Source organism: Lachnellula hyalina (assembly GCF_007821495.1).
Source record: "Lachnellula hyalina strain CBS 185.66 chromosome Unknown contig00057, whole genome shotgun sequence".
Classification (NCBI taxonomy): Eukaryota; Fungi; Ascomycota; class Leotiomycetes; order Helotiales; family Lachnaceae; genus Lachnellula; species Lachnellula hyalina.
The window spans coordinates 128,821-143,844 of record NW_022157171.1 but is presented as its reverse complement, the minus strand read 5'-3'; the positions used below and the strand labels follow the sequence as shown (position 1 = coordinate 143,844).

At 47.4% G+C, this 15,024-nt stretch overlaps 5 protein-coding genes across 5 annotated transcripts; 2 read left to right on the top strand and 3 right to left on the bottom strand.

The window, feature by feature from the left end:
- Positions 1 to 3,093: 3,093 nt before the first annotated feature.
- On the bottom strand, positions 3,094 to 3,903 carry eglB_1 (putative endo-beta-1,4-glucanase B; the record flags this gene model as incomplete). The annotated part of the gene is made up of 2 exons (XM_031148819.1): positions 3,094 to 3,487; positions 3,560 to 3,903. 2 exons carry the CDS (start codon positions 3,901 to 3,903, stop codon positions 3,094 to 3,096), a joined length of 738 nt encoding a protein of 245 aa, XP_031005789.1.
- Positions 3,904 to 3,951: 48 nt separating this feature from the next.
- eglB_3 (putative endo-beta-1,4-glucanase B) lies at positions 3,952 to 4,288 on the bottom strand (the record flags this gene model as incomplete). The annotated part of the gene is made up of 2 exons (XM_031148818.1): positions 3,952 to 4,045; positions 4,104 to 4,288. 2 exons carry the CDS (start codon positions 4,286 to 4,288, stop codon positions 3,952 to 3,954), a joined length of 279 nt encoding a protein of 92 aa, XP_031005788.1.
- A 1,300-nt stretch (positions 4,289 to 5,588) lies between these two features.
- On the top strand, positions 5,589 to 6,558 carry LHYA1_G003849 (uncharacterized protein; the record flags this gene model as incomplete). Its single annotated transcript, XM_031148817.1, has 2 exons — positions 5,589 to 5,703; positions 5,768 to 6,558. 2 exons carry the CDS (start codon positions 5,589 to 5,591, stop codon positions 6,556 to 6,558), a joined length of 906 nt encoding a protein of 301 aa, XP_031005767.1.
- Positions 6,559 to 9,180: 2,622 nt separating this feature from the next.
- On the top strand, positions 9,181 to 10,981 carry patB_1 (Carboxylesterase; the record flags this gene model as incomplete). The annotated part of the gene is made up of 4 exons (XM_031148816.1): positions 9,181 to 9,303; positions 9,372 to 9,672; positions 9,729 to 10,351; positions 10,406 to 10,981. 4 exons carry the CDS (start codon positions 9,181 to 9,183, stop codon positions 10,979 to 10,981), a joined length of 1,623 nt encoding a protein of 540 aa, XP_031005768.1.
- A 426-nt stretch (positions 10,982 to 11,407) lies between these two features.
- Positions 11,408 to 14,366, bottom strand: LHYA1_G003847 (uncharacterized protein; the record flags this gene model as incomplete). Its single annotated transcript, XM_031148815.1, has 3 exons — positions 11,408 to 12,939; positions 12,990 to 13,625; positions 13,670 to 14,366. The coding sequence occupies 3 exons, from the start codon at positions 14,364 to 14,366 to the stop codon at positions 11,408 to 11,410; spliced, it is 2,865 nt and encodes a 954-aa protein (XP_031005761.1).
- Between the last annotated feature and the right edge of the window lie 658 nt (positions 14,367 to 15,024).

Sequence of the window (15,024 nt, the reverse complement as noted above, 5' to 3'; positions counted from 1 at the left end):
ACCACACCATGTATATTACCGTTTACAAAGCATTCGGCCGTAAAACTATCAACTTAGCAGTCCCAAGTAGTAATACTAGGCACAGTTTAGAGATGACGCATCCTTTGTGACAGCCGCATTCTCACGCCTGCAACAAAACCCGAGCTTCAACTACCTTGACACCTTAGTTATAACAATAACTAGGAGGGTATTGTCATCATCCAGAACAGCGCTGATCTAGAGTCGCCATGTCACCTGATGAAAATGACCCGTCAACTGATCGGACCATCATGGTCAAGACGCGATCCTGTCATAGCTGCGCCGAAAAGAAGATCAAATGCGACAGACGCGAGCCTTGTTTGCACTGCAAGAAACATCATGCACAATGTGTCTTTCCTCCCCCGGGGCGGGCTCGGCGGCAGATGAAATATACTTCTGGGGCCCACAAGAAGGATTTGCAGCGCCGGCTAGAGCTGATGGAAGAAGCATTGCGGGAGATGAGAAATAGGAACTTGCAACATAACTCCAACAGCCAAAGTCCAAATGGAAATGATGTAGCGCCGCTGCCAAAAGAGTCTATGCCTACTCCTGAGCCGGATCTAGATCTAGATTCAATAGAGAATCCTGGAATGTTGATCACCGATGCTGGACAGAGCCGGTATGTGTCTAATGATAGTGCGCTTTGGGCAACATTATTAGAAGAGGTAGGTTTACGAATGTCGAGTGATACGTCTTGGGCAGTAACTAATGGCATGTAGATCGATGATCTGAAGCTGTTGGTTGTGTCTGAGCCTTGCGACAATGAAGCTCATAATACGCCGTCGCCTTTTGTCCAGCACCCTACTAAACATCAAGGATTCATGTTCAACTTTAGCTCGTTGGTCCTAGACATGCGTTCTTTTCACCCGCCAACGAGCCAAGTTGATACTTACTGGCAAATCTACATGTCGAATGTAGATCCGCTGATAAAGATTCTGCATACACCCTCGTTCATAAGTCACATCTTCACTGCAAAACATGACCCGGGTCTGTTAAGTAAGCCGGTTGAGGCAGCGATATTTGCCATATATCACTTTGTGATTGTGAGCATGACTCCTAAAGAAGTCCGTGAATGCTTCATGGAGGAAAGAGCAGAGCTTCTTTCCAAGTATAGATTTGCGACAGAGCAGGCCTTGGCTCGCGCCAACTTCCTAAGTACCCGGAACCTGATGACGCTGCAGGCATTCGCTCAGTTCTTGGTAAGTATAGCTCTAATCCCAACGACATGGTGATTAATAATTTGCAGCTTGCAGCTCCCCATGAGAATGACCATGGACTTGCTCGAAACCTCATTGGCAACCTTATTCGTTCCGCTCAGTCTGTAGGACTTCATCGAGACGTTCCCGGCTCAGGGATATCGCCCTTTGAAATCGAGATGCGACGTCGGCTCTGGTGGAATATCTGTGCCTTGGATTGTAGAGCCTCTGAGGATTTCGGAATCGAGCCAATGATCATCGAAGATACCGTGGCGCTGCCATTAAACTTGAACGACGCTGATTTGCATCCAAATATGACAAAAACGCCGCCACCCTGGACCGGGGCAACGGATATTACACTTTGTCTGACTAAATTCACAATGGCACGTATGGGTGCTCGATTTAGGTATGTCGGCTTCAAAAAGACTTCTTCTGCAATGGATGGATCGGTTTCAGGTCTGGAAGCCAGAGCAGCAGAAATCAACAAAACGCAAGATGAAATTCTCGCCCAACTGGAAGTAGGGTTCAACCACCCACCTAAAGCGCCGCACTCTCAACCACAGTGTGAACTACTAGGCAGAACTTTTATGAGACTGATGAGTGTAAGTACATGCGGCCCACTAGGTATTCAACTTCTCACGAGTACATGAACAGAATAAAATATTGCTTCATATCTACCATCCACTTCGATTAGCTGAGATTGGTGTGACGTTATCTGTAGAGACACGAACGCATCTATTCCGCAAAGCCATCGACATTCTCGAGTGTTCGCGGATTCTCGAAACATCGCCCTCGATCGCGAAATGGGCATGGCAGTCTCGGAGTTATGTGCAGTGGCATGCTATTGCACTTCTCCTAGCAGGATTGTGTTGCCCATATGACAACAAGTGCGCAGATCATTTTGAGATATCGGCTCGTGCGTGGGCAGTACTGCAAGGTGTATTTCAAGATTGGGGGAATGACCCGCATGAGCAGAGGACTGGCCAGCTGTGGCTGCCAATGAGAAAGCTGAGGGATCGGGTACGGATGATGTGGGAAGAGCGGTATGGTAGGACGGTGGAGGATTTTCTTTGCAGTAGGAATGACGAGGCCGACTGGCCGATGGGGAGCTCGGCTACTTCCTCTTACTCGGCCGAGACACCTCAAACGGCATTGGCTGCAGCAGCGCCGATGTATTCAACTCAAGCAACACCCTTTTCACAGGAGGATATGTCGTTTGATAATACTGTGGACAGCAACAATTTTTCATTGCCCAAAGAGCCGAGTACTCGCCGGCCCTTCGACTTCATGCCGATGCTGTTTAATATGGTTGATACCTCGGCGCCGGAAGATCTCACCAATATCGATATAGATAGTTGGAATGAGACGGAGCAGTATTTCAATTTGGAATTAGAGAGATTAGGACACATATAGGCGCTGCCTAAACCCGCTAGGGCAACGGTCTAGCAGCAGAAAGAGCTTCGTCAATTATAGTCATGTAATTGTACCATGAAGAATGTTGGAATACACCCTGGTTTCATCTACTCCTCTACATTGCACATTACTACCAATACGGGCAAGGTGATGCTCTTGATTTGCCCACCCTACCACTAGGCTGGTGCAAGAGTGTTGTCGAAGCGGCTGAACTAGGTGTCTTCTCTCCAAAATAGCAATTATCGAACTCGTTTGCCAAGCTTCTCAACCTGTTTTCAAAACTTATCCTTGACTCTAAACGTTGACAGTAAAGAGTAAAAATTGGATGCGACATGGGACATGAAAAGTCAATGATAAAAAGTGCCGCATTTGTATCCAGCATAAGCATATATACAAGTTCTCCCCTCGTGTTCCATTCATCCTTCTTATTTACAAGTCATCCATCCATCCATTCCCATTTCCCACCTCAAACAATATTCAAAATCAAGGGCAGCGTATCCGTATAACTCACCCCACTCGGAGGCTCCATGCTATAGATATAATCCCCCCACCAAGGACCACCACCCCACCAAAGAGCACCCAACCACACATCCGTATTGTCCGTCATATACGTCATCATATCCGTCACAGCACTATTACACTGATCATTAGCCCCCCCAGCAAACTCGCCAATAATACCCGTCTTGTTGTTGGACTTTAGCCAGGCGGTAGCGGCAGCGAGACGCTCAGAGCCGATGGTGGTTGAGACGCAGTCGGCGGAGGTTCCGGAGCCGTCCGAGTCGAGGTATTGGTGCATTTCGTAGACGAGTTTGTTTTGAGGGTCGGTGAGGGAAGAAAGGTCGGTGTTTCCGGCTGATACCCTGTTTGCAAGTTAAGTCAGTAGCTGAAAGGAGAGAGCAAGGTTGAGATGGGATGGGATAAGGAAGACTCACCAAGTCCACGCACCGCTGTAGCTGGTTCCCTCGACGAAGATATACTGACTCGTGGCACCAGCAGCGCGGACTCCATCGATGCAAGCTTGCATGAGTAGTGGAACACTAGCGGAGCCCATGTCGTGGGGCTCATTATTGCAGTCGAAGATGACGTTGGCGTTGCTTTTGAAGATTCCTGCTAGTGTTGTCCAGAAGGTTTGGAAGCCGGTGTAATCTGTGATTATATTGCCGTAGTATCGGCCGAAGTTGTGGGGGTCGACGATGGCGTAGGCGCCTTTGCTGGTTATGTAGTTGATGTAGGTGACCATGGGGTCTTGGTAGGTTGCGTTGGTAGTGCCGGTCATGCTGGTGGGAATAATGCGTTCCATCATGATTGGCACACCTGGGATGTGTTAGCTCTTTAGGTAGGCAGGATCGGTAGCTAGGTATGAGAGGAATGTACGGAAGATGTTGAGTCCCTGGCCAACTAATGTGTCGATTGTTGAGCTTTCATCAAAAGTCAGTATGATGCATCACTGCTTATGATAAAAATGGGCCAGCTTACGTTAATGGCCAGACATAGTCCTTGTTCAGTTGGCCAGGAATGGCAGTATTCCCAAATTCAGCTCCAGACTCATTGACACCAAAGAATTTGAACTTCTTCAAGGCTCTCTTCTTCTTCTCGGTGGCTGGTGCAGCGACGGCAAGGACTGCCGTGCTGGCCACCAAAAGCATACTAGCGAAATGCATTATCTAAAAAGAGAAAGTTCGACGAATTTGATGGTAGAATGGACAATCGCAAGCAGAGGGTTTGAATAGGCCAGGAGCCCCTTATATACACCTCCCCGCTTCATTCGGAACCGACCAAATCCCCGTTTCCCAAAGCCATGTGATACCTGGTAATATAGAAGCATGACCAGTATGGTCCGGCATCACATTCCGGTAGCTTGATCTAAATTCGATGACGCTGGGTATGCTGGATAATTGTTCCTGTTGGATGATCTTGTGATGGAGAGTTTGGGTCCACTAGGACCTGAATTGAGGCTGCGTTTGCTGTAAATCAAGGGCCGATGTGGGGTAATTGAAGCCAGGAAATAAAGGTGAGATGGATGCCAGAAAGCAGAAGTTTCATTCGTTGAGGTTAAATCTCAACTTGAATCTGTGACAGAAGGGAGAAATTACCGGTTACACACTAGTTCAGATGTTGCCTATAAACTGATAAATGGTTGGTCAATCATATGAAACGCGTGGTTTACTTTAAAGATACCAAGTTGAAGCCTTCGTATGGTTGATGATTCAGGGGATCACCGGGATCTTCATTTATGCTCTACCTTATTCGTTCCTCCATTGTGCGGAGATATGTCTTCCGTCTGTTGTTTGGATCAACACTGATCCCTGTAATGCGGGGGGAAGAGTGCTGGATAAATGCCGACCGAGTTAGCGGAATCCCGGGCCTAGTAGGCAATTTGGGGCCATATTATATTCGGCCATGATATACGACGTATTTGAACAACGAGAAAGAAATCAAGCCAAAGGTAACGTGGCAACGCAAACGAGGGAAGGGGTCAGAAGAGCTGTACGTAGCTTCAATTTTCCATACTGTGATTGTCTGTTTGTGAAGGGGGTGATGTTATACTGGTGAGTGATATGGGTTAATGTGCAAAATATATATCTAGGTATAGACAGACAGAGAAAGCGGAGGTGAGTGAGGAGAGAGCAGGAAGGGAGGAGCGGGAAGCGGGGCGGAACGGAAGTCGGGCCTCGCTAATTCGCGGGCCGCGAAACCTGGGGTCATTGGCCGCTCGCTTCCTCCGACTTCTTGGTGCAACTCCAAGCCAAGTGGACTGCCTTGAAGAGCAACGACAATGAGCTGACTGTGTTCCACGTGCTTGGCATGGACTCACGTTTACATTTCTATCCTCCAACCTTCCACTCCCATCCCAATTTCAATCCCAATTCCTGTCTCAATCACCATTCCTTTCGACCAACAACAACAACAACAACAACAACAACAGCAGCAGAAGGCAGGCCGGCATAAGTACTGTACATCATGGCGGCTGTTGCAGCAGGATCAATCGATATCGACAAGCCGGGGAAATACCCCGTCGTCTTGAGCGACGCCTTGCTGGGGAAGGCTTCAAAGGAAATCTATACAGGAATCAGATGTATGTGGTGTTGAACCCGAAAGCCTTCTTTCACAATTAAGACCAAGATCTGACAGCATCCTAGATAACCACAAGCCAGACCCCTCCTCCGATTCTACAACCTCCATGCACCTCGAGCCTTCTGACTCTACAAGCTACGACCTATCCTTCACCGACAATTCAGACAGATATTCCTACCATGGGGCGCGAACATCAGGCGACAGCCAATACGTTCTCATTTTCGACTCGGTCAAGAAGCACTTCGTTCTCCACCGAGTGGACTCTACATTCGACATGAACCTCATCAGCGCGCCCTGGGCCCAAGACGCATCTACCCTACGGTCACAATATCCACAACTCGAGACCCCACATACCAAAACGCCCGCACAAGCTCCACAAAGAAAGCCATCCAAGACAACAAAGAAAGCAGCTACAGCGGCAAAGGCCGAGACACAGCGCAAGAAGGTCGAGAAGGCAGAGAAGACAAAGAAACCAAAACCACCGCCATCACCAGAGCCGGAAGAGGAATCAGAAGACGATAGTTTTACGATCGAATACCCTGATGCGCCGAGTTCACAACCATATAAATACACAGCCACATCTATACCGGTCGTCCGGAGGGATCCAAGTGAGGATGTTAGTGAGGAGGATAGTGATGCTGATGCTGAGGGAGAGGATGACGATATGGAGCGGAACGAGGACGTGGACCATCTGAAGCTGCCTAGTCCGGCGAACAATAATGCTGGTGGGTTGAGTGATGAGGAGATTCAGTTGGATCTGGAGGCGGAACTGGAGCAGGCATTTAAGGATACCGAGGGTGGTGGGGCTAACGAGGGTGGTGGGGCTAATGAGAGTAGTGAGAGCGAGGAAGAATAGGGTGTGTACTTTAAGGGATTTGGCGTTGGAGGTTTACAATGGGCATTTAGGATCTGGATATGGGTTACAGCGAGGCATTTAGATTTGCTTTTGATTAGGTGATTTGGAACAGAATTGATTCTATATCAAATGGCTAGTGCCTGGCTTCTATGTTGTACTTGGTGATGATACAATTAGAATTTATAAAAAACTCCGCAATGTTGTATCAGCGTTGTCCCTGATTCATTTCATGATTTCATAGATTGAGCCCCGCGCTGTTTTTTCATAGGGCACTTTAAGGAAGCCGAGATGAGTGGACGCGGGATGTGCTGGTCGAGATCGTCGAGTATCCGAGCGCTAACTACAGCGCGCTGAACCGCGGCGTGCGTGCACTGTCAACAATACTGGAGGGGGATGTAGTGTGTGAGTATAATGGCAAGCTGTTCCCGTTGCAAGAGGAAGATACGTGCGGCGACAAAGATTACGTGCTTGATTTCAACGGGCCGCTCGGGGAAACCAACGAGACGTTGCCCCGGACGGCATTTCTGGCATCTGGGCTGTTGGGTAACTGGACGCGATTCATGAACGATGCGCAGCATCCGCAGAATCCGCCGCCTGTTGATGTGGTGTTTAAGCCGGAGATTATTGGGCGGAAGCAGAAGATTGTGGTACGTCCGAAGAGGGATATTCCGTTTGGGAAGAAGATCTTGACGCTTTATGGGGAGAAGTATTGGGGGGCCCGGGAGGAGAAAAAGCGCGGGGTTTCTGGGAAGGGAAGAAGGGGGAAGAAGGGGGCGGAAGAAGCTGGTGAAATACGGGATAAGATTAAGAAATCGAATAGGGCTGAGTTGATAGCGGGGTGGAAATCTAGAGGCGCTCCGTATCCGCCGCCTAAGCCGAAGAAGGACGAGGGCGGGCCTGGTTGGAAGAGGAATTGGTTCGGCAATGCGCCGAAGAAGAGTCCGCGGTGTATTGGAGGGGTTGTGATGTAGAGGCATGGCTTCTTTTGATATTGATGAATGGATGCACCATATAGTTTTTAGTTTGATTCGAGATACGGCGGTCTCTTCGTTTCTTTCTTGTAAACAGATAAGATTTAAGAGGGCAATAGATGGAATACATTTGGCTAACTAGTTGGAAATGCATTCGGAATTTAAGCATGTATATCAATTATGCTAAACCGAGCTAGTAGTATTTACTTTTCGCGCAAAGCCATCAACCATATAGCCTCGTAGAAGCAAGCGTAGTTGTAACGCCTCTTTCCTTACACTTTCATAACCAGCATCTTCATTTTCATCGTATTTAGCAGTAATTGTATGATTAAGGCTCCAGAACTTTTCTTCTAGGTTCGTTAATAGACATTTAATTCGACACTTCGAATTTTCTAAAAATCCGGACGGGCTTGATGCATTCGGCCCAGCTTAAAGCTACCAAATAGTAGATAAAGGCAAAGACTAACCCTCCGTTCTAGTGCAACTCTGCGGGTATAGAATGCAGAAGACGCTAATCATTGCTACGTAAAGAATATGGAATTGAGCTGTGAATAACTTTAAAATTAGCTTGGCCGTCACATTTCTTGCGACTTTTAGACGTTAAACTAGGTTAAATTGTCAGTTGTGGAATTTCACGATGTTGAGGGGATGAGGGGAGTTGTGGGGTTGAGAGGTGTGGGGTGGGGTGGGGTAATATAGGGAGAGGAGGGGACAGGAGAGGCAAAGGAACGAAAGAGGGAACAATACATCAAAAATAATAGTTTTACCAAGTATTGAGGTCTAGAGAGCATAAAATCGTCGCAAAACTGGGCTATATGACCAGTGCCACGCTTTGGTAAAGTATCAATATGAAGGTTTTATTAACTAAGACAACTACAAAGAGAAAAGCTTAGAGGTGCAGAGGTCAGAAGTTAAGAATAACCTGAACAGCACGTACGCGTAGCACATCCGTCATAACACAGCCAGCGCCGACCCCCTAAGCTAAGGCTGGTTAGGCAGGCTTTTGCGCGACTGATATAAACAGGCCAGTAATATAAAGGCGGGAGACAAACGCGAACTAGACTAGGGAGGAGATTGTTACTATACGACGTTCTCCACAAATGACTAGGTACCACTTGCAAGACGCGGAGAGCACAATTGAAAATAACTAGGCAAAAGTCTAAGTTTTAGTAATATTATATACAATACTATTCGAAAGCATATAAGTTCATACTTCAAATTGAACTCTGTTTATTCTCTGCTTTCTTCTACCGCTTATAATCTCAGGTGATTTCAATAGTGCGTAGATTGTTCCCCCCTCCCCTGGACGACTCTGGGGCTGAGCACCGGAATCCCCTGTACAGCTGTGTCTTTAGCGATACGGAGCTATGAGGTTTCCCGCCTCAATCCGACCAGAGATTAAAGGATTCCAGATTGTTCAATTGACTCTTAAAAGATCTGCCATGCGGCTTTCAAATCTAGCTATCCTAATCCATAAAATGGAATAATTACTTTCCTTATTGAACCTTTGCATTTTCCCTGGCTGTGGTGATTCCGCCTCCGCAGCTCCTAATATCACTGATATTGGTCGGTCTTAAGATTGTTACATCATCCGGACTTACAGTGAAGCTGTTTCATTTCAGCATCCTCTCACGCTCCAACATCAGCCAGGATGATCAAGGCCATGTCTCGCCGGGCGATGCTTGCCCATCTCATGTCTCTGTGTTTCTCAACTGCTGCATCCACAACGCCCTCTGTCAACCTAGGTTATGAAATCCATACCGCCACCGTGAATGTAATCTTCAAATCCGTCCCAACTCTCCCAATGAAATATCCCAGAATACACGCTAATTTTCTGTGCAGACGACTGGGGACTACTACATATTCAGCAACGTGCCTTATGCTCAGCAGCCAGTGGATGACCTCCGTTTCAAGCTCCCCCTTAGCATCACAGGCAATAGCTCGACTATCAACGATGGCTCGACAACCGCCATATGTATCCAAGGTGCGCCAATTTGGACCATTCAGCAATCTGCCAACCTGTACAACGTGTCCGATGAGGTTATAGAGGCGCTACTCTGGAACGAAGCTAACCAAACCGAGGCATGTCTCTTGCTGGATGTTTATGTTCCGTCAAGTACCTTCAATAAAACCACTACGAAAAGTAAGCTTCCAGTCCCATATATGTCATGGTGAGATAGCAGTTTTAATAACTCTTAGCCCCCGTGCTCGTCTACATCCATGGCGGCGGCTATGCCGTGGGCTCCAAAGCTGTCGACCCGGCGGGACTGATTGCTCGATCGCAGCTGGATAACGGCGAAGGCATGGTGATTGTAGCCATCAATTATCGCCTGGGTATGTACGGATGGCTTGGTGGTGCAAACGATACCATTCCCAACCTAGGCCTGCACGACCAGTTGATGGCGATGCAGTGGGTGCATAAATACATTTCGCTCTTCGGTGGCGACCCAGACCAAGTGACGGTTATTGGGGGAAGTGCAGGTGCATCAAGCATCGTGTTCCATATTACATCGTACGGCGGCAAGAGCACGCTGCCTTTCAAACGAGCAATCCCACAGAGCCCGGCCTTTCAGTTCAACATCAACTCAACGGCCGGGTACGAGCTTACTATGACTGTAGCATCCAACATCACAGGCACGAATATCTCGACAGTAGCTGAGCTGAGTGCGCTCGATGCTGCGACGCTCAAATCTGTTAATGAGAAGACCATCCTCCAGGGTTCCTGGGGAAATGTCGTATTCGGCCCCGCACCTGATGGAGATTATGTACCCAAGCTCCCGCAGGTGTTGCTAGCTGAGGGCGCGTTCAACAAAGACATTGAGGTAAGGGGGGCTTCTCTGATACTCTACATATTCTCATGATCTGACCCTAAGTAGCTCCTTATTGGTCACAACTCCAATGAATCCGTGTCCTTCGTGGACCCAAGTATAAGTACCGACACCGAGATGTTTTTGTCGCTCGAGGAACAACTTCCAGAAGCCAGCAATGCTACGCTGGCTTACATCTTGGATACCCTATACCCTGCCGCCAACTATTCAACCCAGTTCCAGCGTGCTGTTCAAATCAGAAGTGACGTTTATTTCGCCTGCACAACCCGTTACCTTGCCCTAGCTAAAGGCAACGAGACGTACAGCTATCTCTTTGCCATATCACCTGGCTATCATGCTGATGATACACAATACACCTTCTATGATGGAGATTCTAGCACTTTGGACAGCGGCTACCCCGTCGACGTGCCGATGGCGTATGTGTTGCAAGACTCGATCATTGGATTCACGCAGGCTGGCGACCCAAATAAAGCACCCGTCGGTTTGAACGGCTCATTTCCCCTCTATGGTAGCGACGCCCAGGTTCTGGCGATTACTCTTGATCGCCTTGTGACTGAGACGGATGATTTGGACAATGTAAGGTGTGCGTGGTGGCAGCAGGCGATGATCGACGGTCTGGTGTAACCATAGCTACTATAATTTTTCTTAAAATTCGCTTTCTTGAATAATCATTAGTCGCACGGATATAGAGGAGCTTCTTCAGTTTAAAAACTTATTTAAGTAGATAATTAGTAGGAAAGAAGTAGGTATTTTCTACGCGTTCCGCTTCGCTTATTCATCAAGCGAAATGGTCGCCCCCCTTTTAAAAGCAGAAGCTTTTCTTCAGCTATATCATATTTCCAACGATGTTTAATAACTACCATTCTAATGCCAAAGTACTATTGATATGTCATGTTCATAGCTTAAAGATGCCCTAAACCAAGACGAAATACATTGCTTGCTGTTTTTCTCATTCAAAATCTGCAAATAAAATGCACGCTATCTAACTCTGTTATGTACCCGTCCTTTAACCCATCATCTGAAACATTTCGTTTAGGAGTCAACCATCTATTAAAGCCAGCTCTTCCGCTTACTACTAAGCATACTATAGCTCGACGCATGTTTCAATTCTTTCGGCCTTCCCGTCCTCCTCCTCAGCCCCAGAAAGCTCTTAGTGTTGTCCAAACGCCCTGGGCCATTCTTAATGAAGAAGTGTCCAGAAGCGTCTTCTTGACTCACATGCCAATCGACGTTGAACTGATTTCCTTCCGGTCCAGTTCCACAGCTTCCTTCCAGGTGCCTCGAAGGAGGACTATTGACTGCAAGTGCAAATAAATTTTGAGGCTCCGTGTAGTCGGTGACGAGGCCTGCACGCATTATAAAGTAGATGAGACAGAAAACATTGGTGCAAAATATGAATAGCAGCACAATATAGAACATTGATTGCCAATTTTGGGTGGGACCCGATGTGTATTCTTGCGAGGCCAGGGAGGCACTAAAAGACATTTGTTGTCCTTCCAATATAGGGCTCGAGTAGTTCCAGGAGTGCTTGAACGTCGCATCTGTGCTACTCACAAGCAAGGTGCTCCCAGCCAGGACGGCAAGAGACTCTGCAAGACTAGGCATCACAGGGTTTAATGCTAGCGGAACACCATCTTCCTCCACAATGACGAGTTGAGAAAGGAGCCTTGAAATTGAGGCGTTTGCGTTGGTGATCCCGGTCCCCAAGGATAAAGCAGTCATCCAAGTAGATCCAACGTCCATCCAGTCCGGTGCTTTTCCAACCGTGGGTGCATCAGGGGCCGACCGGATGTAAGCATTTTCGTCATTTGGGTCTTCGCAGTTTGAGATTAATTTCCCGCCTGTCTTCCCTGAGACATTATAGTGTGTACTGCAGTCTGGAGAGAGGAAAGATCGAATTCGACATAGGGTATAATTCTGCGTTGATATATCTGGGGCCTTGATGAGGAGGTAAATCGAGTCTCTGGAAGCATAGTCAATAGCCTTTGCCGAGACATTCACGATTGAGTTGTATTCCATGGGGAATGTTGCGAAAATTGGTGGTTGGCGACTGTACGTCTCAGACTCGCCCCATTCAAATATGTCGTCAACAACTGTCGTGTTTAGAAATTTCGACGGTGGTACGGGTATCAAATCTCCATCGTGACCAGGCTGGCCAATTTGATCAGCAGACGCATTGCTGTGATGGGGCCATTGATCGTAGACAAGCGGTGCCAGCTCTTTGGCATTCATGTTGGCGCAGAGGACATTGATAGCTGGACTGACTACCGCAGCTCTAACGGAATACTCTCCCACTCCGTCTAGTTCTTCTGGTTGCAATATAGCATTTCGTTCTTGACGTGCAGCAGCAACGACACCGGCATGAGGCATGGCCATGGTCACATTATTGATTATCCTGCTGTGGTTATTATACGCAGCAGTCACGTTGCTTGTCTCTGTCATAATCCAGCTTCCAGTGACTGTAGTATTATCGAACATCAGAGCGGGAGCCTGAGGCCGTTGTGACAAATTAGAGGAAATACCTCTGCCGTCTATATTGATGCCTGTCCAATTGCCAAGGAAGGTGACATAATTATGTTGCGCTATAAATTTGTTAGTAACGTGTCGCAATCAGGAAGAAAGATAGAGATACCTTGTCCAACATGTAATATTGACAAGCATGTGGTCCCAGCATCTGGGTCAACTTCAAATTTGACTGGAGTGCGGCAAGTCTTTGCAATATAAGGTGCATCAGCGTAACTTGTTTTGACTAAGCCATACATTAACTTATTTTGCCAACCACCATACTTTAAATGCGGAGAGACAAGGGCATTTGAGGCTGTCGTGTAAAGCATGGCCATAAGAGCAGCAGTTATAGTGATAGCACCCAGAATGGTAAGTCCTGCATGCTGAAGAGTCTGCCAGTGTGTGATCATAAATCCTGGTTGAATGACCCATGTTCGCATTGTTAATTCCGCAATGGTGACGCCGCGGGATGCCTTGATAAGAGATCTTCGACTGAGTACTTGACCCAGAAATGTTATAAAGACGGTAACAAATGACAACTCAATCGTTTTCGCTACCATGGCAAAAAGCGTCGAAGCTGTTGAAGGTGGGAGTCTCCCCCCTGTATGAATACCCCAACCATATCTTGGTTGAACAAGCGCAAGAATGAGGTAGATTCCAGAGAAAACAGTCGAATATATAGAGAGTATTAAAAAAGACACCGAAAGCCAGCTGTTCCTCGAAGAATATATATCGTGCTTTGCGGGGCACCCATCCAACAAGCCTTTCAATGTCAGCACTGCTCATAGTTTGCCGGAGGCAACTTACTGGCTTTGTCGTTGTCATTACCGTTGAAGTTTCCATTACTACCATTCTCCTGCTCGTACACAAATCTTCCGTCCCTATCATACTCGCATTCCGGGTATCTCCTTGCATCATATGCAGCATTTGAATTGTCAGGAGAAGTTTGCTGTTTTCCATTTGTTATATCATTTCCACCATTTTCTTGTTCAGACATGGTTGTCAGACCCCCTCTGTCAAAAGAATAACTCTCTGGCTCATTACTCTGCAAGTGCGACAATAATGGCTTTCCAGACCCTGGTGTTGGAGGAGATGACAATGAGCTGATATTCGAAAAGTGAGGGTTTATAGACGAAGGTGGTGATGGGGCGGTCCGATCAGGGCTCTTTAGGTTAGAGAAGAAAGCTTTCGAGGGGGTGGGCGGGGTCTGTCCAGCTCGACTTCCTACCTGTACTCGACGGATAGAGATTGGCCTTGCATTTGTAATAATTCCCAGGGCATTCGCATGCTTCTCGACTGGTTCCATCTCAACCGCATCTTTTGATGCAGACGGTGACGAATGCTGTTGGATCTCATCCGCAAATCGTATTGTGCCCAGGGAAGACTGTCGCCGATATCTATTTCGACGCAGAGGTGATGCCCAGGGGTCAACTGGATTAGTAGGATGGTGTTGTTCGGTCTCTTGCTCCGGTGGTGGACTATGTGGATTCTTTGGATAGTCCATGGTTATAGCCAGGGGTCAATTCGGCGTGCTGGATCGGTTTATCAAATCCCGTAAAGATACCGAGAATACGTACAAATGTAGGAGGGAAAGAAAACAAACATCGAGGAGCGGCGTAAGCAGGTTAAAAAGAGAGGATACTACAATACTGGAACCTCATAAGACCGTTACGCACAAATTTGCTAGAGACTATCCGCGCGGCTCCGTTAAGCCCATCTAGTTTGGCCGCATGTTATGATGCATCTAGATGCAGCAACAAGGCTTTCTACACATATTCTATACATAGATATACGGATGATAGCTTCCGGGTCCTTTGGTTAGTATCTGATTTGAGGCCGGATGCACTGGTGGGGTATTAAAACCTATGCGACCTGTTTCCGTGATAGATGCATGCAGGATACTATCGAAAGCCAACAGCCTTGTAGACGAATTACCTTGAGCCTCACTAATAGATCTGCATCCGAAATCGACTAATAAAGATTTACCCCCACATAATATCTTCGAATAAAAATTGCACAATTCAGCCCTGTCCACCAAAAGAGGCCCGCCAAGAAGCATAGCCGCCAGCCTCGGTGGAACATGAGGCTCTTTCTATGGTCGCTGCCGAGCTCTAAGCTCTTACGAGTTTACCCCAACCTTGCTCATGGAAGTTTGTGGCGAT